This window comes from Aethina tumida, chromosome 1 (assembly GCF_024364675.1).
Source record: "Aethina tumida isolate Nest 87 chromosome 1, icAetTumi1.1, whole genome shotgun sequence".
Taxonomy (NCBI): domain Eukaryota; kingdom Metazoa; phylum Arthropoda; class Insecta; order Coleoptera; family Nitidulidae; genus Aethina; species Aethina tumida.
The window spans coordinates 57,246,061-57,270,987 of NC_065435.1; the positions used below are offsets into that span (position 1 = coordinate 57,246,061).

At 30.8% G+C, this 24,927-nt stretch overlaps 4 protein-coding genes across 6 annotated transcripts; 2 read left to right on the top strand and 2 right to left on the bottom strand.

The window, feature by feature from the left end:
• Positions 1–84: 84 nt before the first annotated feature.
• LOC126266551 (uncharacterized) lies at positions 85–1,722 on the bottom strand. The gene is made up of 3 exons (XM_049970756.1): positions 1,597–1,722; positions 606–813; positions 85–557 (listed from the first exon to the last, which is right to left on the bottom strand). Exons 1-3 carry the CDS (start codon positions 1,696–1,698, stop codon positions 211–213), a joined length of 657 nt encoding a protein of 218 aa, XP_049826713.1. The 5' UTR covers positions 1,699–1,722; the 3' UTR covers positions 85–210.
• Positions 1,723–5,201: 3,479 nt separating this feature from the next.
• Positions 5,202–7,986, top strand: LOC109609314 (uncharacterized). Its single transcript, XM_020025965.2, has 4 exons — positions 5,202–5,266; positions 5,320–5,615; positions 5,746–5,932; positions 7,808–7,986. The coding sequence occupies exons 1-4, from the start codon at positions 5,253–5,255 to the stop codon at positions 7,965–7,967; spliced, it is 657 nt and encodes a 218-aa protein (XP_019881524.2). The 5' UTR covers positions 5,202–5,252; the 3' UTR covers positions 7,968–7,986.
• A 48-nt stretch (positions 7,987–8,034) lies between these two features.
• LOC109609366 (zinc finger protein-like 1) lies at positions 8,035–9,348 on the top strand. Its single transcript, XM_020026026.2, has 5 exons — positions 8,035–8,256; positions 8,320–8,431; positions 8,489–8,682; positions 8,736–9,001; positions 9,054–9,348. The coding sequence occupies exons 1-5, from the start codon at positions 8,155–8,157 to the stop codon at positions 9,241–9,243; spliced, it is 864 nt and encodes a 287-aa protein (XP_019881585.1). The 5' UTR covers positions 8,035–8,154; the 3' UTR covers positions 9,244–9,348.
• A 2,009-nt stretch (positions 9,349–11,357) lies between these two features.
• Positions 11,358–24,916, bottom strand: LOC109609365 (tubulin polyglutamylase TTLL5). 3 transcript variants are annotated; one of them, XM_020026023.2, is made up of 15 exons: positions 24,797–24,916; positions 24,524–24,655; positions 24,378–24,470; positions 21,316–21,620; positions 18,837–19,079; positions 18,505–18,781; positions 15,744–15,943; positions 15,461–15,687; positions 15,275–15,323; positions 14,979–15,215; positions 13,703–13,900; positions 13,485–13,644; positions 13,253–13,403; positions 13,008–13,174; positions 11,358–11,788 (listed from the first exon to the last, which is right to left on the bottom strand). In XM_020026023.2, the coding sequence occupies exons 2-15, from the start codon at positions 24,631–24,633 to the stop codon at positions 11,614–11,616; spliced, it is 2,592 nt and encodes an 863-aa protein (XP_019881582.2). In that variant the 5' UTR covers positions 24,634–24,655; positions 24,797–24,916; the 3' UTR covers positions 11,358–11,613. The 3 variants fall into 3 exon arrangements, with proteins under 3 accessions (XP_019881582.2, XP_019881584.2, XP_019881583.2); XM_020026025.2 differs by lacking the exon at positions 24,378–24,470; XM_020026024.2 differs by lacking the exon at positions 15,275–15,323 and having other exon boundaries at positions 14,979–15,177.
• Positions 24,917–24,927: the final 11 nt, after the last annotated feature.

Consider the following 24,927-nt stretch of genomic DNA (forward strand, 5'->3'; position numbering starts at 1 on the left):
TAGGTTGGGTCTGATGTACAATAAGTAAAATAAAAGACTTAATAATTATTATTATAGATACAAATTTATTAAACCTAGGCAACAACGATAAATATAACAATAATTAATCTACAAACATTATCTACGTACAATGAGAAATACAGAAATGAAATAAATTTGCAATTTGTATTATTTGCCGGATGTTTTATTTATTGGCTAGTTTTATTAAAATTATCTATTACCGTTAATCATTTTGATGAACTTTGTCGTTAATCCTTGAATGGTATACTCTGTAATATGACACTTTCCATATTGCTTAGAGCAATTGATTCCCTTGTATGCATTTTCTACAGCGTCAAAAACCGCCGATCCTTTAATATAATCAGTGACCCATTCATTGGAAGCAATGCCGTCTATAATTTTATCATTACTGGACCCAAGCCCGTTGCTAACTTTCTTCGCTGAATTCTTCACCGTCCAACACACCATCCTTTGCATGCAGGACGTTGTGTCGATGTTGTTGTCCAGAAGAATGTCGTCCAATATTGTAACGTAGCGCCAAACATTGGTATCTTCACCTAAAATAATTTGTGTTAATCACAAGAATAATTGATTGCTGTACTCACTTCTCTGAAAGCCACCGAATTGGGGTTGGTATATCATTTTCTTGGAGATTAGGGATATGATAAGGGGACCCAGGACACCAATCACAAGGACAACCGCTCCCGATAGTACAAGAGCCCCAACGTTTATGTTGGCTACGGCTCCCTTGGCCATTTGGAGGGATTCTTTTACTGGCAACTCGATAAATGGTACACTGAACTCCAAATCAACCTAATTAAACAAATATTGTATTACATTTATGTTTATAATCTAGAAGATGAATATTTACATTGATAGTAGAAATTATTTCAATAATAAATAGATGCATTCTGCTATTAGCCAGAATAACATCTTGGAAATCTCTATGTGACACCAAAGTGAATGAAGAACAGTAACATCAATATCCACAGAAGAATTACGAAAAAATATTAATTGAACTGACTAATACTGAAAATTATTTTTTATAAGATTCCGTAAACTTTACAAAGGACCCCGGGGGTCGACCTTTTAAGTATTCTATGTGTACTTAAATCTTTTTATATTGGACATCCTATGCTAAATGGACCATTCAATTGTCATATTTTAATCTATTTTAGATTTCATCAGCTGTATCTCAGCTATGTTTGTTACCTTCACTCCAGGTGTTAGTTTAAGGGCAATCAAAATTTGGAAAACAGAAATATACCATTAAATACGTGAAGGACCTAAATGGGAGAAAAATTAATATATTTTTCATCTGCTTATCTCAAAATGTATAAGACAAAGTTTATATATTTTCACTGTAAACTAATGTTACAAAACAAAATAAAAATAGTCCATCCATGATGATGCTGATACATTAAACAAAGAATTAATGATAGTTTTATTAGAAACTATTTAAAATTTGTTTATTTTTTTTTTTTTTCAAAAATTTAAAAATACCTCATAAATTCTAAATTTTTATTACATAAAAAGTTCAGCAAAACCTAAGAGGACCAAATTTAAATAGTACATCACAGGGTGTCAAAAACTTACGCTAATCCCGCCATTTTCCGAATTAAACGAAAACAGCCTGCCCGACTTGTGTCTTCCGAACTGCGGTTTCTCGAGCCGCATATATTTACCGGTGGTGTTCATCCCGGCACCGCAACAATGCACCAACAAAACGAATATTAGACACCTCATGACTCGGACACTCGAACAATATTGTGAATTGTTTCGTACCGAGCGTAGTACTGAACGAAAAAATGATTTTCGTTTTGCGAATTAACAACAGCTGAATTAAAATCAAGTAAAATGGCAAACAATAGGGAAAGTGCAACGGAGGACGTAAACTTTGCCACAGTTGGACGGATTATAAAAGTCACGGTGTTATTCTGGAGATTATTGGTAATTTTGGCAATTTGTGATTGTTTTATTATTGAAATAAGTCTTTCAATTGGGGTAAGTATTTCCTCTAAAAGATTTAGACCCTCATTTATAAGAAAGTTAATCGGACAGGGAAAAAATAACTTTCTGTTAAAATATTTAAAATTTTATTCAGCACCACAGAATATGGTGAGGTTGAAAAAAAATTCTCACCCTTGATAACTATTATAAGCACAACCAACAACAAAAAGTAAATAAGAAACTGTCTTCTGTTGGAAATATTGTAACTTAAACTACGGAATGTTTATTTTGGAAGATTATCTAACTCAGTAATTGCTCATCCGACTTATATCACAATATCACTTTCCATTAAAAAATTAAGTGCTAATGCCCATACGCCATTGGCCAATTTGGCACATATCATGGCAATATATAGTTAGATTGACATCTTACAACATTTTTATTTCCATTGATATTGTGTTCTATTCAAAAATTATGAAGGACTTTTTAAAATGTATTTTTAAAGCAAAGCATATTAAATTTATTTTAGAAGAAAAAAGTTTAGAACAAAACATATGCTAACATTTCCCGGACTTGATATCTTATTGAAAATTACCTTTCTCTTTACGTATATAAAATTACCAGCTGTAAAATCAGGAAAAATTAGAATCGAAGAAAAAGAATGATTTCAAAAAATAAAAAAAATAACCAATTACGAAAAAAAAATTACTAATTTTTCCACAGTTTTTCATATTTATTTTTGTAATATCCACAAATAATATAAAAAAATTGTAAATATTTTGTATTTACACATATATTTCTTTTAAATAAATAACATGAAATAGTTTACTGGAACATCACTTTTTTGTGTGGATTGAAAGTGAATTTAGCACAATGTGGCCAAATAATTAAAACATACATGATCCAGTCTGTTAAACCTTAATGCAACACATTTATCGTTTTACAATAATCTAAAACAATAGCCGCAATTATTATTTAACGACGCGTCGATATATCTCGTTATTATGCAATTGTCGAAAAGAAACAATGGGTTAATGTTAAAAATGTTGAAAATGGTACGAAGAAAATCAAATCTAAAAGCAATATACGCACTAACTAATTAATTGTTTATATTATTGCTATTAAGTTCAGTTGTATCGTTATGTGGACCGTGTCTTCCGGTTGCGTTACTACGTTATGGTTAAGATATGTCAATAATAACTTGATTAACTTAAAAGTGTATTATCCTAAAATATTTACGCACAATGTCTAGTTGGTAATAGGTATTGTATGATTACTAAATTTTCTTACATAATGCATAAAACATAAATAAAACTATAGCATATGTTTTAAATATTAGTAATTAATGTATTTTGTTGTTTTTTGAATTTTGAGATTTACTGATTGATTGTGTTTGAGAAACATCCTGGATGGCTTTTGGAAAATAAATAAGTTCTTCTGGATCCTTTATTTATTTTATAACAGTTTTAAGTAAAAATCTTTATTTTGGTCATTTTAAAGTTTATTCTAAAATATTTTATATTGTAGAAAAATTGTACTGTTCAGATAGTTCTTCAATAGAACTATTAACAGGTTAACAATTATGTCTTGATAATCATATTAATCTCCCACTCTTGCTAATAACATTCTTCTATTGTAGTTGAAATCACCATGATTTTCTGGGCATTGTTCTGAATGAAAATACAAATATTGAAGCTTGACACTCAAGTTGCAGTCAAGGTCTCCTAAATTGGACATCGTACACTCAATCAGCAAAACAAACAATTTCCAAGTGTTGTCATACTTTGAAAAGCTTTAATATTTTCTAATATGCATTCAGTAGAAAATACATTTGACTATAAAATTCCTTTAAAAATATTAAAAACTTTAATATAAATTTTTTGTACATACATATATTTGGAGAAATTTGAGAATTAATTATTGTGACACTTGGGAAACAGTTTTTTCCTTCAGACATAGTAAGAAGTAAAGCGTATAGAATAAATTTTAATTTATTTTTTATTTCATTAGATTTATTTTTATATTTTTTATTACTGAATAGAAACAACTAAATATGTATATATTTTATAAAAAAGTTTTAAATGTAAATAATAATTTATAAAAAAAATCCATTATAATAAATTTAAATAAAAAAATGGAAATAGTTTATGTATTTAATATTTGGTAGCATAATTTTGTTTAGTAACTTCTCGATGTCGCTTGTATCTAGTCGCCAAGATTGTGGCATACTTCCACAAAAATGCTTGTTGCTAATGCTTTTTTTGGGGGTCTTGGATGTCTTTTGTTGGATTTTTAATTCCAGATGTTGTTAAATTGGATTTAAATCCCGACTGTGTAAGGAACATGGGAGAGCATTTACCTCTGATCCAAAAATCAATTTTTTACAAGCCTGGATGTGTTTCGGATCGTTATCTATGAATTAAAGACAAAACGATACATTTTGTCTTTAATTCATACTCTAGGGCCAGGACCAGATGGTTCCACCACCACCATCTTTAACTGTTAGTTTTTGGCACTTATTTTCGTGTCACGTTCCAATTGGCCTGCTTACAGTTCATATGATTTCTTTCAAACTTCATTTGGATTTTACAGTTTCGTCCGGATATATAAGATTTTTTCATAACTGTGTACTCAAATAGTCCCGCTTAACATAACCGATGTTTCACAGTTCTATTAGAAACATCTGCACCGAAGTCTTAGGATAATTCCTGGTTAATTTGCCTTAATGATTTTGTTAGATTTTGTTACCAATTCTCGACATTTGAAATTGTTTTTCGCGGCTTCCTATCTTTACTGTACCTTAACTAATAACAAAGTCTTCTGAAAAACACTTTCGACAAAGGATTGATAAAATATGTTACTATAAATAAGTACTGAACACATTAATAAGTAATGAACCCCTACAAAAATATATTTATATGTTTATATTATATAGTATATTCAAGAGTTTTCGTTTTTTCTGACGTTTCCTGGTCCGAACGAATACAATAACTCAAATTTTCCACATGACATCGGTTGACATAATATTCATTAACTTAAGTGCTCCTCGCCAAGCACATTACGGCTACCAACCGAAACCTGACCGTTTCAAGAAAGTGAAGATTATTTAAATGTTGAAATTTTACATTGTTTATTGTTTTTAAGCATGGAACTGTAACCATATATTTATATAAATGCATTTTTCTCCCGTCAACTGCATTCAGTCCGTTGGATACAAACAAATGACAATGAGGGCCGCGTATTTGAAAATTTGCACGTTCGCTCTTCTGGTGTTGGTGGTGAAGGGGTCGCCCAAGAAGTACATGCCGGACGAAGGGTAAGTAACCCTATCGTAATACGGAGTGATGGCAACCTGGACTGTATTTTCAGATCGTTTTCGACGCGCTACTTCGAATCGAACTTGCCGCAGCCGTCGAACAATTCGCGTATCGACGCCAAAAGCAAAGACACCAACGACCGTTTACGATTTGGCATACCGATCGCGGCATCATACGGCAACACGGGAACTGGTGTTAACTACGGCAATTCAAACGGAGTCGGCTACATGATAAGCCCCATGAAGATCGACATTGGTGGCGTGGCGTTGGGCGCCCTTATCGGGCTGGGCGCCATCCTCGTCGTTCCCAAGTTGGCGCACATTTTTTCTGGAGGATACGGATATAGGAGTAAGAAAATCGACACCTTGAGCTTGTAGCGCTGATGGTTATTTTGATAAAATGTTACTAGTCAAAATAATCACCAATAGATACATAGACAATTCTCTGTAAACTCATTTGTAACATTTAACTATTTAAGGCCTAGAAAACGAAATGGGATCATTAACGGACGTATTGGCCAGAGTAGACAATACATTGGAACAACATAATATCGACAGCAGTTCTTGTATGCAGCGAGTTATTTGCAGCTACGTGCATGATGCTCAAAAGAATATCAAAATGGGTGAGGCCAATTCTGTGGACGAATTCATCTATGCTCTAACAAAGTAAGTTCTACATAAATTCAGTTAAATTCATTATGCTATATATTTTAAGTTAAATAGGTAAAAACAAACTTTTTTACTTTAGTTATTATTTTAAAAATTTCAATGTCTATATTTATTTTAATTCTTCATTTGTCTTGAAAAATAATTCTTTTTATCTTAAAATTTTAATACAATATTTGTCATAAAATTCTTAATGTCACATTTATTATATTACATTAAAATTTTATATAAACTCACATTCAAAAATTAGGAATGTTGGAAAAGTATATAAAAGTGAATTGAATTTTTGTCATTTTATTTTTTAATTTTTTTGTACTGAAAAGTTCCCATGAAAAATAAAATATTACTGTTTATTTAGGAAAAATATACACGACTTAATTTAAATTTAATATAAATTAGCAATTTTTGATTTTGATCAAATTTTTACATACACAAAATTTAATACATTGCATATCTTCTTTAGTGATATCGATGACTACTAAATACTTCATCTGTATGCCTTCTACGGGCTTATTCAATTTTTCTTGGAGTCATCGATGAAGTTATAGTTCAACTCTGGAAGAGTATCAGGGCTGAATTGATGATTTGATGTATACTCAATATAATTTACCATTATCAATGTCTCTTGAGTATATTGAACTCCTCATTGTATATTCTATATATATAATAGAACCTTGTTAAAATGGATAAATTCTTGAAATTCAACAATTTCGTGTGACATGAACATCAGACCTTGCCTCCTACTGGTTCTTAATCACAAATATCGGTCTTTGTTTATGGTAGTTGTCCATGGTCTGCCTGATCTTAATGAAGTAGAATTAGTTTTATAAAATCGAGTACACCAGCGAGAAATAACACTCTGTGAATTTTTGACTCTGGAAGAGAATTCTATCTAATTGTCCCTAGATTCCAACATTCCAGTTGCCCCCATTCTTATAATGAGTAAATCTATCCGAACAAATACCCGTGCTAACACAAATATACATTGTATTGACTTCTTTAAAAGTGTATCAAGTTTTTTCTTTATTTTTTTTTGTCTCGAATTTCATAAAAAATGCTAACATAAACACTACCTAAACTATATCCCATAAAAGTTTAACATCCCTAACTTTTGAACTTGAGTTTATAAAGATCTAATTTCATTAGAAACTTGTTTAAAAAATTTCTTTCACTAATTAATTGATTATTAATTTTATAAAATCATAAGAAATTTATTGAACAAAAATAAAATAAAATTAAATTAGAATTAATTAAATATTTTAAACTAAATAGTCCTTAAAATTCTTTCTTTCCTTTATACAAAGCTTCCCGAAAAAATTTTTTACAATATATAAAATGTGACTCAAAATAAGTCTATTTAACTCAACCTACTTGAATTTTTGAGTAATTACATGTTTCACATTTCTATACCAAAGAAGCAAAGCAATTTTTGTATGTAGATTAAATAAACACCATAAAAAAGAAAATTTTGATAAAACTTGATTTCTCTCACGGTTTGTTATTATAATAATTGTTTGCAATTTCAACACAAAGATATTCTTTAAAATAAGACTTTTTAACAATAAGCTAATTAATTTAGTAAGAAGTCTTATTTTTAAATAATAAAATTTCGAATTTTTTCGTAATTTTTTTTAATTAGATTAAACAATAAGAATAAATTCAGCAACAGAAAGCTATTTATTTAGTTAAATTGTACTTAAAATTGTGTAGCATCATTATAGTTGAAATGTGGAATGTCTAATTATTATTATTAATAATTAATATTAAAAACAAAATTATACCATAATGAATTAAGCCATTTCATATTACGCTGTGCTATAAAATTTTTTTGAAACATTCTGTATTTAATCCTATAAACTCATTACATTTTTTCAGTAATTCCCTGCTCTCGTATATGCTGGACGGGTCTACGGTAAAACAAGCAATAGATATGGGAAAATCCGGAGACACCGAAAAATGTTCTTCCCTATATACAAAGTGTCCAATAAGCAAAGAAAACATAGCAAAAGTCGTGGCCAGCCTCCTTCCCGCCTGATATTGAAATCGGTCGGTAATTTCCGTCTGTTGTGTTGGCATTGTCTGTAAATATGTCAAATGTGTCATTTAGCTGTCAGATACGTGGCCGTAGTTTTTTAATGTTTCCCTAATGTATTCAATAAATTAAATATTACTTGAGAGTGTATGTTTCAATTACTATAAAATTTATATAACTTCTTAACGAAATGGGTCTGTGTAAGTGTCCTAAAAGGAGAGTAACCAATCAGTTTTGTTTTGAACATAGGGTTTGTGTTTGTGAAAATTGTATGGTAACAAATCATCCAATTGTAAGTACACAAAACTAAATTGACACTAAACATCTTATTACGCCGACCTAATTTTAATTTTAGTGCATTGTTCAGTCTTATCTTCAATGGTTACAAGACAGTGACTACAATTCTATCTGCGAGATTTGCAACAAAGAATTGAATGTCGAAGATAGTATAAGATTAACTTGTTACCGTTAGTATTAGAATTACCTAAAAGTGCAGGCAGTTCATTTAAGAGACTTATTTTTAGATGTCTTTCATTGGTCCTGTTTGGACCACTTTTCAAGGCAACTACCACCTACTACGGCACCTAGGGGTTACACATGTCCATCATGTAAAAGTCCTTTATTTCCCCCTTCAAATTTAATTAGCCCTGTGGCTGATGTCCTTAAAGAAAAATTGGCAGGAGTCAATTGGGCTAGGGCAGGATTAGGATTACCACTGGTAATGGAATCTCAATTTAAATAAAACAGCATCACCAAGATAATTTATTGCAGCTGTCTGAGGAAAGAGAAGTGAAGGCTGCAGTGAACCATACAGTGACATCACTGGCAAGCCCCAGACTGACACCCAGTCCACCCCATTCTGTGGTCAATGTAGATGAGCATGGCGCATTTAATAGAAACTCGACTGAAGCGTATCAGGGATCGTCCAGTCGACGTGTGTTTCAAGACATCCGAGATATTAAACCCACGACTTTCGATCACGATGACGATAAATACAAGAGGCGTCCCGTAACTGAACTAATTGGCACTTGGTGGAAGTAAGTGATCATTTATTTTCAGTGAAAATTACTAATATAATTGTGGTTTTAGAATAACTTTTGGAGCACCACTGAGGGCAAGGGGAGGCGGCTCAATTTATAGGCGATATTGTTTATTAGGCACATTAATAATTTTAGGTATTATATTTTTCTTATATACAATGTCCAAACTTGGAAGATATTCAACTGAAAACGATCCCACTTTTGATGTAGAGAGCAATCCATTTGTGAGAAACTTGTAAAATCACAATTTTTAAATTTTAAGTTTAATGAAATTAATAAATTATGTACAGAATTTTGTAAAATATATGTAATATAATCACAAATAAAATTGCTTTAAAAATCAATTTGATTTTATTTTCTCGTGATTCCTGAAAATGTAAAATGAAACACTGGGTGATTTCAAAAATTTATTCTCATAGTTTCTTTTAACCAGTAGTAATGCAATGTCACAATAAATGAAAACATACAAAGATATTTTTTTTGGAATCCTTAAAAATACATTTTAAAAAATTCATTGTAACTATTTAGTAAATTGTTATCAAAACATTCGATGGTAAAGTTAAATCTCATAAAAACATTAAGCTTTTCATCATGCTGTGTTCAATTTAATCGTTTTCAAAGTGCAGTAATGTATAAATCTTAAAATAATAATTAGGAATACGTGCTATCCGCCACTGATAATTATGGAATAGAATGACAAGTCGTAAAAAAATAAAGCTGCTGGTACTTGTACATAAGACAATAAATCAAAATCACTTATTACAATACACTTTGGTATACCCAAAAACTGTTTGTTAACGAAAATGGTGATATTAAAAATAATTAGATTAAAACAAAATATACTCCAATATCTAAAATAAAGTCTTATTTAAGGTAACTACAATGTAGGAATGTGACTATTATGAAACCTTGTGAACTGACTCTGTTGTACAGAAACCATCATATCCAGGACAAACAAATGCAAATTAAAAAATCAAAGCTGCCAGTCAGTGCACGAATAATGATTCACTTCTAAGCGTTTTACTCGCACTAGATATTTGTCCTGAAAATATTGATATAGTAGGTATAGAGTTTAATGTCTCCTTGGTGTGTGTTTAATTAACTGAAACCGTTGCATTTTGATTACCTTCAACTGTCCAAGTGCAAACACCCTTAACGTGTAAAAAATAAATAATTATTCTAAGTTGCGCGGCAATTCTACTTCGCTACTCACAATCAGTATCGAAAAATAGCTTAAGCTCTAAAAATATCACAAGTTTGTGTAAAAATTGTGCTAGAGGTGAGACTAATTACTAATTGTTTTAAGTACGAAAATATGTTTAGTCAGTAACGTGTGCTTCGAAGAAATGCCGAGGCTGAGTATTAGAAATCTGAACAAGTTTTATCACCTTTAATTATATCACATGCTCAATTCTAATTAATACTTTGTACCATTATCGTTTAGACGCGTTTTCGAGTTCGCGTACTACTGGCATTTCTCCTTGCACCTTGAATATTTAATAAATTTTGGCAGCAACTCGCTATTTACAAACGAATTCCAACATTGAAAACACCAATGTTGGCTGCTAATTAGAAATTGGCATTTTGAAATACACACAAACATTGTTAGGGGTGCAGCCGCATCAAAAAATATTTACATAGACCTTGCACTGCATGAAAATTTAACTATAAATTCAACGTGAATATTTATTGATGTGGATGCACCTTGAGGTGCGACCATCAACGTAAACATGACGTGAAGTGGTAACGTTTTATCGTCATGTGTAAGTTGATTCGACACAGAACTTTAAGCGCTGTAAAAGTCAAATACAAACACGATCCAATACAAACAGCAAAAGTTCGTTGAAACATTAGCGCATCACAATATCAATAACAAATATTGATTAAAATACAAATCTGTAAATAGACTGTTAATAAAACAAAACATAAAAAACATAAACAAAATACTATACTTTGGTTCTTTGAGAAAAAAAATTGAGCAAAAATAAAAATAAATGTGTTAACTATCACAATAGATAATCTATATTATAAATAAACAGAAACCATAACCATTAAATGCAACAAAAATATAAATGTAGTGGCTAAACCAAGATAACGTGAAAACATGTAGGTATTAGTAATTTGATTAACAAACTAATTGCACTTCTTGAACAAAAGTTACAACCAATTCCATCCCTTGTCTATTTTAACCCCATGTTAAATGTATGTTTACAGGTCTTTTTGCTAATAACGACATAGAATCATTTAACATAAGTCATAATTAAGTTAAGTACCTCAAAAAGTATTAGCTTGTTCGTCACAGTACATCGGTGCGTTAAAATGATTGTAACCACCACAGAAATAATAAAATATCTAAACGTCTCAATTTTATTAAATAAATAAATAGTCTTCAACTTAAAAAGTAATAAAGAAAACAATCATATTATGTAAAGCAAGTCGGACTAAAAAAATGTTACCGCCCAACGCAGATCACTCGACTGGACCTATCCTTAGAAGACCACAGCAGTATCACAAAAACGACGCGCGGCGTCCATTCGTCAATCTATTCCGCTGGCGGATGCAGCCACCGCTTCCAGATGACCGGGCGGTATCGGCCTCAGTGCCAGAGATCACAACAGCGCCGACATTCGCGTCGGTTTCGGTTTCGGGGCGCGCGATCTCTGACAGGTGCGCAGACCTGACGACGGTGCGGACTTCAGTAGCGCCGACACGCCGGGCTTTACGCCGTACGTTGGCACCGTTTGCGTTGTCTGATACATCAGGACCTCTTCTAGATCGCTTTCTCTGTGAAATTTTTAGATTGTCAATTTGTCGTGGCCAAATGTTGTCCAATCAGTGTAAAAAATAAATGAGACGACAGAGATACTACTTTAAAAGCACATATTAATCTAATATGGTTGTTCAAAGAAATGGCACATAGAAATCTACTTATGTTTTATAGTACTATTTAAAAATACTTTTAATAGAATTTATTCTTAGCAGGATTTATATTATTTTATTGGATAACTCACTTTCAGTGAGAATAAAGAAACACTGCATTCCAAGAGGTAAAATAATAATTCACATGAAAGATAAAGGTCTAAATATTGCTGACATCGCTCAAAACTTGAAGATATTCCCTCATTTGAAAATATAATAAAAAGACTGTCTAAGAAAAAAGCAATTCCTTTTATAGACAGAAAAATTGGTAGAACCAGTAAACGGAATCCATTCTTGTCTTGACTAATAAATTTAATTTAAATGAATTGAGTTAAACAATATCAGTGTATAGAATTAGTAGAACAATCAGACGTCGACTGAATGAACAAAACTTGCAAGGATGTACTTCAGTAAAGAAACCATTGGTTTCATAAAAAAAAATGGAACAAAACTAAATTTTTCAATTATCTCCTAGAATTTTGGTGAAGAGTACTTTGGAGTAATGAATCCAAATATAATAGAATAGGATCAGGTGTTCAATAATCGTCCTTCAAGTAAAAGTTTAGACTCTAGATGTACTTCAACTATTTTTAAACACGATGGAGGAAACGTTATGGTTGGTAGTTCTCTCGAGATGCGCCCATGTTGGTCAAAATTAGTTAAAAGATAATAATGTTGAGGTTTTCGATTGATCAGTGCAAAGTCCAGATCTAAATTCAATTGAAAACTTATGGAATTCCATCAAAGAGACCAAAATCATCGAGTTTAGATGAACTATTGCTATTAAGGCGTTCGCAATGCTTTCCAACACAAGTCAAATCTGACTTTGCCCGAATCTTCAGTTTAGTTCCAAGAACCAGGAACGTTGGCAAAACATTAGAAACCTGAACTACATTAACTAATATTTGACTCTTTATTCCATAATTTGATATGACAAGAAGAATTACTTAGAAAAAAGTTATTTTCATCACTGCCACAAACTTATAATCTCAAATTATATTAAATGGACCACTGTATATACTCAACATTGAGTGTTATGTGTTTATGATTTTTTAATAGTTAGTAATTTGTATTCGCAACTTACCTGGCATGTTCCAAAAACTCGCTATACAGACTAGAAGGTATTTGATTTGGCTTGTCTTTTTTATCAACAAATAAATCTGTCTCCCTGTTGTACAAGTATAAAAAGTCATTTAGTTGTTTCGCTGTTATTGCAGTTCGATCTTTTAATTCTAGCTTATTGCAAGGAGCCTTAAATAAAAAAAATGTATAATTATTATACTGTTTTACAAACAAATGTAAGTGATCAATAAAAAACTGAAAACAAACCTTGACGGAGAAAGGAGTACGAACGTAGTTAGAAGCCTTCTGCAAGAACTTTATCACAATATCAATGTGGTCTTCCTGATTTGGTCCGGCCACAATACGCTTCAACACACAGACGAGATAATGACTGAATGTCTTCCGTGACTCGAATTGCCTAAAACATCATCCTATAATTGAATCGCAAATAAAGGTGGCGACTGAAAATCCATTTCGCAAGCGTTTTCAATTTACTTACGATATTTTTTTGCCGCTTTGCAACAGTTCGACAATTTTCTTTCTTAATTCAATAGCTTCAGGTTCCTTTACAATTTTGCGTGGGTGCAAGTCGGATCTGTGGCCCTGGCTTAGTGTGCGTTCATACCTGTCCTGTCTGCCGCTTACGGATTTATCGATGGCTACAATTTGAATTTGTCACACACACAGATTTGACGACATTTATAAATCAAACAGTACCTAATCTGTCTAGAGACATGTCGCGCTTGTTGTTGAGGCCGAAGCGAGATCTTTTCAGTATTTTATCCTGCATTTTGGAGATAGGCACATAGACATCAGGGAACAATTGTGTGAACAGCATTAAATTATAATTGTGGTTCACGTTAAGGCTGTATACACTTGTGCTCTGGATGGTTATGGGTATTCCAGTAGTGGGGTCTGAAAAATATCACTTTCTACTATAAAATCCATAAAGAACTTATTAAATGGCCGAGTAGATTGACGTGAAAGTAATTTATTTTTTACTATATTAATTGGGCGGCGTTAATTCAATACCGGACATCTCTACAAAGTAGTTTCAAGAAAAAACTATATTTTTTTCTCGTTTTTAATATGTAATGTTATAGAAAATCAAAGGATATTAATTTTACGCATGTTAATATGAAAAAAAAAACTAAATGAAAATCTTTTAAATAAATAATAATAATATAATATATAATACATTATAATTTTTCAAAAATTCAAAAGAATATTGTTTAGAAATTTATGATTAACAGCGAAAAACACACAACAATTTTATTAAAACAGATTTGTAAGCTTAGAAATATAGTTTTATTATAAGAGAAGTAAATTTTATCAAAAAATTCCCCTTTCAGAATATTGTTTCATAAAAAAATTAATTGTAACAAGAACTATTGTTAAAAATATTATTATTAACAACGAAAAACTGAAGAACAATGCTTTATATAAAAATTAATTACAGCCGGAATTCTGTCTTGTATATTGTTATTAACGAAAAACGAAAAAGTTTAACAAAAGTTTTGATGTTATATTTAGATGTCTAAAACTAAAAATGTATTTTTAGAGTAAAGAAAGTAATTAACTTCTCCTAACAAAATATTGTTTTACATAAAAATTCATTACAACAGGAATTCTTCTTTTGAATATTGTTATTAACAACGAATAAACTTACCACATCTTTAACAAAAGAATTTTTATGTTACATTCAGACGTGTAAAGCTAAAAATGTAGTTTTAGTGTAAATGAAGTATTTTTTGTTAAAAACTCACCACAACCTTAACAAAACAGTTTAATAAGTATTTGTGTAAAAAAATTTTACTAAAAAATTTCCCTAACAGAAAATGTTTAACATAAAAATTAATTGCAATAGTAACTATTATTTAAAATCTTATAAAGAGAATTGATAGAGTACAATTCATGTAAAAAGTAGATGTTATCTGTCTTTGAGTGAACGTTCATGAATTGGTTACGGGCTCTGACAAAAGTTAGTACTCACCAAGATATCTAGAATATTTATCCCAACTATCAATTGCAGGAAAGATTCGGACGAACCCGCCACGCCTTTCGAACTGGTCTCGAGCCATTTTCACAATCTTATTCTCCTCACTGTTGCAGGGCGGCATTACAGGCTGCGAATTGGCATCTGACTTCTTGGTGGTGACGCTCAGACCATCAGCTGAGCACACCCGCCGGCACTGATTCAACATTAGGTTAAGTGAGAACCGTATACACTCTAGTGAGACAACAACTATATCAATTATGCCAATTTCATTCATGGTTTGCGACCGTTACCTACGAGAAACCACTCCAGCATACATGTACCGGAGTATCGCGGCAACGGCTACAACAGATCATTGGTTTCCTTAACGGGGTAGTCGAAACAGTGACAACAACCCTCACGATTGACATAAATTTTGTTAAACGACATATCGACTGGCGAAGTGATGGCAATAAGTAAAGAAAATCTTTGATACTTACGTAATTCATTTTCATCTTCGCGTGTGATCTGGTGCTGGTAGACGATGTGGACGGTCTTAAGACTGGATCTACGGCTGGAATCCCGATCAGCGTGAGAAGATCCGCAAGCATTGCCGATTTTAGACGGACGTCGAGTGGACTCTCACAGTTAAGTGATGGCGACAAGTTGACCTCCAGCAGCCACGGTTTTAGATTCTCGTCGATCAGTATATCAAAACCGAACAATTCTAAATTGTAACGTTGTTAATTAGTTCAAGGGACAGCCGGCACTTATGAACCTTACCGAAACAGTTGTTCTGGTGGGGTACAAACATATTGCAAGCCGAAACGATGGAGTTCGCCGAGGACAATATGGATTTTATTATGAGATCCTCGATTTGCGACATTAGCCAAACGGTGTCTCTTCCTTCCGATTTTAGATGTCTTAGTAACGCACTTAACGTCCATTTGTGACCAACATTTTCGGCGGAAGGATCCTCCGATCTATAAAGAATTATATTTTGTTGAAAGTTAATTAAAGTACGCGAGATATTAGTTTATATCGGATGAAGGATAGTTGAGTTACTTATATATGAAAGATCAACAAATTTCGTTATTTTCAAATAATTTATTTAATTAAAAACATTCGTGATCACAATATTGTGATAAAAAGAAAAAAGAAGCTAACATTTAAATTTACTATTAAATATTCGTATATATAACATAACTGAGTATGTAACAATGATGATTTTAAATTATATATTTACACAAAACGGGAAGTAATAAATGTCATCACTTCCCGGATTTGGATATTAACACAAGTCATATTTTGAGTACCTTTGATGGCTGTTTAGAATATTAATAAGAAATGCGCACAAGTAAAGTCTTAATTTACAAGATTTATTTTTAAATAAAAAGTAATATATAAAAATAATCATTACAATGTAACAAACTCTTTATAGAGAAAAGTAACTTATTTGTAGAGTTATTGAGCTGATGAGTTATTGAGCTGATTTTGAATAATTATTATGTTTGTAAGTACAAAGGTTTTTCTCTAATTGCACATACATATGTTTGTATATGTTGTGCGAAGTTAAAGGTGTTCAAAGGTTGACAAAAATTGGGAATAAACAGAACACGTCTAATAATGAAGAAAACCAAAATATTTTTTTTCTAAATTTTCTCCCGGATTCAATCACTTCAATTTTTGCCAAACATTAAAAGTAAAATATCTCAAAAATGACTGTGATAATTGAAATTAATGAAGTGTACATTTTTTCTAAATTGTTCAAAGTATATAAAAAGTTTAATAGTTTTAAAACATAATTAATATTTTCTAGAAAAAGGACGTGAAAAAATTTATTTAGATTTTCTTCATTACTAGACGTGTTTTACGTGTTCTAAAAGTTTGGAAAATTTTTAGAAACACCTTATACTTTCAAAATCAAGACTAATTGCATGAATGAATTTTTTAGACCTGGTACTAAGGCTTCATAATAAGAAAAACCCTTAAATAAGTTTGGCATCAATGTTGTAAAAAGGAGGATGGTCATTTCATTGGTTGAAATACTAACTTTAATGAATACAAGTCACCACGTATTTGTTTTATTTTCCTATTATTTATTTATAAATATTGTTAGGTTAAGATATTGAATTAATACCAATAAAATAGTAAAGAAATGGAATTGGTAGTTTTGTAAGAATTATGAGAAATGAAGTTAATTGGTACTGAAGATCAACTAATGTTCAAAAATTAAGGAAATTAGCTACATTTTATGAAAAAATAAAATAGATCCACTTTAATTGTACTTGATCGTATATACATATAGTAGCTATTTTATCAATTTTTATGAAATTTCAGACAAAAAAATAGAGAAAAAAACTTCAAACGTTTTTAAACAAATCAATACAATGTGCATTTAGTTTATAATTGATTACAGTAATGTTTGCATGGGTATTTGTCGAAATAGTTATGCCTAGACGAAAATTAACTCGTGAGGAGAAGGGTAGACCAATTGGAATCTAGGGTCATTCAGATAGAATTCGTATGTAGGCTCAAAGCTCCACAAAGTGTTATTTCTCGCTGATGTACTCGATTTTATCAAACTAGCTCTACATTAGGAAGATCCATAAGTGGTAGACCAAGGAAAAGTATGGGTCAATATGTAATAACTTAAAAAGAATTGAACGTCATAGAAGGGATGCAGAGGATGTGTCATGCAGTTATCGATGTCCATAAAGGTTATACAATGTAGTAAATTTAAGTTAAATTTATTAAGTCGTTATTGTTAATTATAAAATTTTAAAATCTAATGACAACGAGATTATTACATCTTTTTCAATATCCCTAATTTTATAACACGAGTTTATTAATGAAAATTGTATATTAAGTATATTATCGATGTGATGAAAAAATCGTTCCATTTATTCTGCCGTAATGAGTCTTATAGAAAGTCCTTGATTTTACCGATTTTAACATTTATAGTAATAAAATTACGACAGGTAACCCCTAACAAACAAACTATCGATTAATAATGTGTAATTTGGGATATTGATTTGAATTTTTTCTTGAAAAAATTACTCAAAGGCCGGTAACGGCAAGATCGCTAAAAATTATATGTCTATACTTTTCATTTATTCAAGAAATATTTATCATTGAAGAAACTATCGATGAACAATGTGAAAAATTTTCATAGAATTTAATAATTTTTGTCAACAAAATCTTATTTGGTCTTGTCATTCACTCTGGAGGTTATTTTAAATAAAATCATAAATTGAAGAATACAAATATAACGTGTTATTTAAGCTTCGAGACCAAATGTGGAGAGTCTGTTTCTCGTGTTCAGTGTACGTAAATTACCTTAATTAAAATGTATGAGAGTTCCAATATTTTCCCTATAGCCACTAACAACTTTACCACACCCAAGAAAAATTTTATTTTTATTATTCCATTGTTAATTTTAACTACATTAAAAACACACTACTTTAAAATGCTTATTTTGAGTTTAATATTAAAGTGTACGAAAAAATAAACTAAAAAATAATTAAGGTTTAATAAAACTTACTTGACATAGTCGCTGTGATACTTGTTAATACTATAGTTGCAAAGGTGCATGCAGGGATTCCACAACTGCTTGTGACTAGAGTCGTATTTGACGGTGGCAAACCTGACTAGACCTTCCTCATAGATGTAGATCATCAGAGGATCGAAACTGGTAACTACAACGTAAAGTCGTAAATCGCATTTGTGTCCGGCGACAAGCAACGGCTTAGAGATGTACTTGGCAACGACAACTGGTTCCTCGAGAGGCACTTGGTTCGGTGTTTCAACAATAAAAATGCCTGTAAATACATAAAAATAAGGAACAAATTGCGAAATTAATATGTCAATATGTACCGCGTCCGCGACTAGATGCCACCGGTTTAACGATCCAAGGACCCTTGACACGGTTATGTGTGGTGCAGAGTTCCCGATATTCCAGAGGCATGACGAACGTTTGTGGTATGAAATCGAAATTTTTGGCACCCTTGCTGTGCGCCATCATTTCGATGTTCTTGTAAAGGCGATCTTTGCGTGTCAACTCATAAGCACGAGGAAAATGGTTCAATCGTTGGTGCGGTGCCAAACTTCTAAAGGTCCCTGTAAATAATTTTGATAAATAAATATCTAGAAGGAAACATACTGATCCAAGAAATTAACAACGCACCACCTTTTATTATTAAAAAAATCCTGTCAATAGCTGTTTACTTTTTTATACTGTATATACAAAACATCTTCGCACATGGATTTAATAAAGTGTATAATCGTTTTTGTAGGAGGCAAACATATAATGTTTTTCGACAAATATACCAATTTTAGGAAATTAATAATCTCATTCGAGCATACATCTCCTCTATGTTTAGAGGTGGATACAACATATTGTGATATTCCTCACAACATATATGTCACTTCAGTTGTATTAAACAGCTGAAGGTTTTAATTAAAGTATATCAATTTTAATATTAAAAAACTTTATATAAATGTAAAATGAAGTTTTCCTAAAAATTAGACTCATAAAAACACAATTTTCTGTGAAATATCTTTAAACTCATTCTAAACGAGACTTAAGATTGTTCTTAGTTAGCTAAGGTTTCTTTCTAGTCTTACATCCTGGTCCAACAACTGTTACAGTCAAGGAAACAACTTGGTTCAAGCAACTTTTCCGACCGAAATATTTTTTCCCCTTCGTTTTTTTGCTTTATATCGTATTCAGTGAGACTGTTTCGTAGTTGTAGAAATTTCATTATATCATATATTATATTCGTATAATTAAACACAAGCCTCGCTCATACTTCGTTAATTCAGTTATTTTTGGAATTTTTAAAATAATAATTATACAGACATTAAATAACTGGGAACTAAAATTTAAAACTTGTTTATGGAAGACACAACAGACAAATGCTTTCAAAATAATCTGCATAAATTTAATGGTTTCACAGATGTCCGTTTGTTGATGTACTTGACACACAGTAGACATAATTATAACAACTTAGTAAAATATATTGAAAATATGAGCTGTACTGCATGAGTTGGATACCAGTACATATCAAGTGAAGAATTGAAACTGTAAGAAAAATTATAATTCAGCGTTACCAAAACCGAGAGAAACAAGACGAAATGATTAGACGAGATGGTTTACGGCTAAATAAGTCAACCGTTTCTCATATTATTTAAAAATTTAAAGGAACTTTAAAGTCTGGAAGAAATGGGACTTGCTGAAATTAACTCAAGAATTAGATGAAGATCCCTGACCTACAAGAAAAAATGACCGTTTTTGAATTACTTAGGATCACATTCAATGGACCACAGAATAAGTAGAACGAATAGTTTTTAGTGACGAGCCTAAATTAAATTTATAAAAAATGTATAGTTCTGCTTATATTTAATATCCAACAAGGACGAAACTACGCACAGTAAAGTAAGATGGTGGTCCAATTATGCTATGGGGATGCGTCAATTCTTCTGCCATATACTGAAGAAATGATACTCTTAATAAATGTGTTTCAACATGAAAACAATCCTAAACACAAATCCAAAATTATGACGGTTTAGTTAGAAGATCAAAGCATCGATGTTTTATAGAATAATAATATAATATATTTACAATACTGTATAAAACAACAATAGTAAATTAATATTATATATATATATATATATATATATATATCTATATATATATATATATATATATATATATATATATATATATATATATATATATATATATATATATATATATATATATATATATATATATATATATATATATATATATATATTAAATAAAAGTCATGGCTAAAATTAACATTTTAAAAAGTTGCTACAATAATTATCATCACTGTATATGATACCTCAAAATTAACTTTTTTAAAAGTTAAAAAACAATAAGTACCATTAAACAAAGATCAAGAGAATTGTTATTAAATACGAGAAAATTAGTAGTATATCTCATACTTTTGATAATGGAAGTATGTTAACAGATTAACAATGTGACAGATATTTTTTTATACTTTAAATAAGAATTATTCTGAATTTAAATTTAAATAAAAAATACCATGTTATCAGTAGTAGATAAAATTCTACTACAAACTGATTCTTGACATGGAATTGTAGACTCATATAGTTACATTCATAAAATTGTATCAATTCAAAGTATATGACCAATACACATGATATACAACGAAATACTTTTTTATGTTGATACTAAATGTGCATATTTTACTATTCGATATTTTTATATAAAATAAGGAAATAATTTAATTGATTAAACAAATCATAAATAAAGACAAGCTTTTTCACTAGAGCACCATTGAAAAGACTTAATTATTTTTCTAACCTGGCTTGGGATGGGACCCAGTCCACAACAGATTGAAATCGGACGCGTTCGGTGGTACCTCCGTGACTCCGTGACAGTCCAAGAGCTTGGACAGAAGTCTGGTCTCTGCTTGCAGCACTTTGTATGAAACGTGCAGCTTATAGGCAGGCTTCTCTTTGATCGCCGACTCGGTGGAATTGGCCAGTGCCGAACTTTTAAATATCAAAATGGCACTTCGCGAGCCCATCGTTCCATTGTGCAGCCACGCATCCATTGGGTTCGCGATCTTCTGCTTCGGAACCTCATCTTTGTTCTTTTCTTCGTTGCTGGAAATGTGAAAATTACGCTTTTATTTTATGCGTCTTTGACACAAGATATTTAATGCCCATGCTGTCGTATGTCACTTACTCTCACGTGGCAATATAGAAATAAACCACCTGATTGATTGTGCATTAAGCTGGTGTTTAACAGAGTGCGATTAAATATTACATACTTGTGTAACATATTAAAGTATCGTGTTACAACCGTTGTAGTACACCCTAGACTGTGACGTGAAATTCGTGCGTTACGAGAGACCCACCGACCCCGATTCACGGATCAAACGCTCGAAATGTGCCTCCGATTAGCCAAATCGTAATCAAATACAAATCTAGTGCCAGCCTGTATAGGTACTTATTAACGCGAGCTGTTTCATCCCCGGGAAAAATCGATAAAATTTTAATTTTATTATTTAAGCATGTTTATTAAAAAATACTACGCATGGCATCCCATCGATTCAGTCGGTCTGAATGTTTAATGACTCACACAATGATGAGAACAACGAACGGATATATAAATTATGCAGACCATGCGCCGAAAATAGACCAGGCTTGGTCACAGGAATTTCATATTAGGATTCTTCCATAAAAATATTAAGAATGTCTTAAGATGAACATGGAAATAATAATAAAAGATAATAAGATAAAACTAGATAATTGTTAAAATAAAATAAATGTATAATGATATATAAATAATCAATAATATTTGTTCGCCTATTTCAAACATTTTTTTGATAAGAATTGGAATAAAATATTTTTATACAATAAGTATCTTTAGATTGTAAACACAAAAAGACTATATGACTGTCACAATATTTGATAAAACCTCACATGCGAATGGGCCATAAATCTATGGTTGAATGGTTAAAGCGGTGACATCATACAGTTAAAATTCAACTCAGTCACTTCCCTTCTGTAAACCCGAAATGTATTTAAAGCGTTGTTTGAAAATACGGGACGTTGTTGGCATTCCCGTTAATTATCCTTGTAAATTCCCGAGCTAACTATTTAGAAGATACATAAATTGTTCCAAGAATATTTCATTGTAAAGTATTCTAAATTTAAACTATAATACCCAAGATAAATTATATTAGAACAATATACTACAATATTATTGACTTGTTTTTCATTTATAAGATAGTATTTTCATGTTAATATCACAACAATTTGAGAAGCATAACATTCCGTCAAAATATCAAACCGTATAATGGAGGAATGCTATACAGTACAACAAATTGATGTCTGGCATGGCATTGCCAACTATTTTGGTTGTTTACATTCATAATATTGGAAATAAAACGAGAACACGCACGGCATTCGCATGTAGATAATAGTAGTGAATAAACACATTTATTAAATTTGCATACTGGTTTTAGATTTAAGAAAAAAGAATCATAAAATTATATATTATATTTTTTTATTATGTCAAAATGGGTTTCATTTTAATTTATTGTGACAATTATAGTGATCGCCAGAGAAAAGTAAGAAATTTTAAATTTAATTTATTTTATTCAGTAAAGAAACTCTTGGTATCAAAAAGTAAAATTCGAACAAGGATAAAGTTTTTAGTGCAAACATATTAATTATTCTCTAAAATTTTGACGAAGAGTACTTTGGACGGAATCCAAGTTTAATAGATTGTAAACAATACGTTCAACGTCCTCCAAATAAAAATATTGAATTCTAGTTATTAAATGAACATTGGGGTTTTCGATTGGCCAGAGTCGAGATCTAAATCCAATGGAAAACTTAAAGAAATACATAAAAATCATCAAATTTAGATGAATTGTGACTAATTGAAAAGTTGAATCTATGTCTCTACAAAATACTAGCAAGTTATGTGTAACTTATTTAATAAATATTAAATGTGTGCCATTTCTGTGACCAGCCACACAGAGCATATATAATGTTTAAGTAATCTTAATTAACAATAAATAGGAAAGTGTGCTATCTCTTTGGCAACAATTATAGATTATTGGATTACTACACAATGATCATTCCTATTGGACATTTTATAAATAAGTTATTAATTATTGATTTTACAAAATATTATTACATATTTATGTTTCTCTTTAAACTTATAAATTTAGTAATTTAATTACAGTTTTTATTCTGTATTAAATATTCACAATAAAATAAAATAATAGTCATCCGAACTTCAGACTAATATTTATATTTAGTGGAATTTCATAAGATTAATAATACATTTTGTTAAAAACCTTCAAAGATATACAATAATTTATTTTTACTTTATTATATGTTAAATATTTACAGATAGAACTTTTAAATGTCGTAAATGAGCAAAATTTGTGTAGAAATATTATACACATTATATGACACACTTTTTGTTAGTAAATCAAATAATAAAATCAAATACTACACTCAGCTGCACAAACCAACTCTTGGCGTGGCATTGTAGACTATTTTCGTTGCTTACATTCATAAAACCGCAGCAATTTAAAATAAATTGCAAATACACATGGAATCCATCCAAATATGTGATGTTGAACACTTTTTGATTTTCAATAAATATTTAAATGAATATTTTTTATTTTAGTTAGTGTTAAACTAAAAGAATTTAGAATTATGGCCTTCATTTTCATATAAGTTAATAGAGAAACAACTTGAATTAAAATAAAACATTAGATAGATAATGTGATATTATCTTTGTGTATATACTGTGTAAACTAACTAAATACAAACATACACATACATACCCAAAATAGAACAAATTCGAATATGAAAAACAATTAGATTATAAATAACCTGTTGGGGGATGAAATTTCGTTTGGCAATCCCTGGGGTCCATGGCTTTTACGAATATCGAGGGTCCAAGATAAATTCGCAATTTTGTCAGCTCTAAAGAGAACATGCAACTTAAAAACATGCAATAAAAGCAACAGCTAACTCACCGTCTCAACTCGGATTTCGGTTCCTTTTCGATAATGTTGTGAGGGAACGTCTGATTTTCTAACCTGTCCGTGGGGTTTATTTGTAGAGTGTCGCCGACGGTGTTGTCCATGGTTTTTGATAGGGATTACTAACTGGAATAGCATCGTACAATTTATGTCCTTTATAAAGAATCGGTTGTCTTAAAAAGTATGTAAATTTTACATCCATTTAAGGCAACATATTTTCGTACGAACTAATTTAACGATCACCGTAAAACTTAAAATAACACTTACATTTATTGGGCGAATGAAAAAGTTACTGGGAATTTAGTTCATTATAATAAAAAAGGTTTTTTGATTAATGTACTTAAAATTTTGACAAGACTTCAAATTTCATAATTTTTTAGGGCTTCGCCATTTTGTTT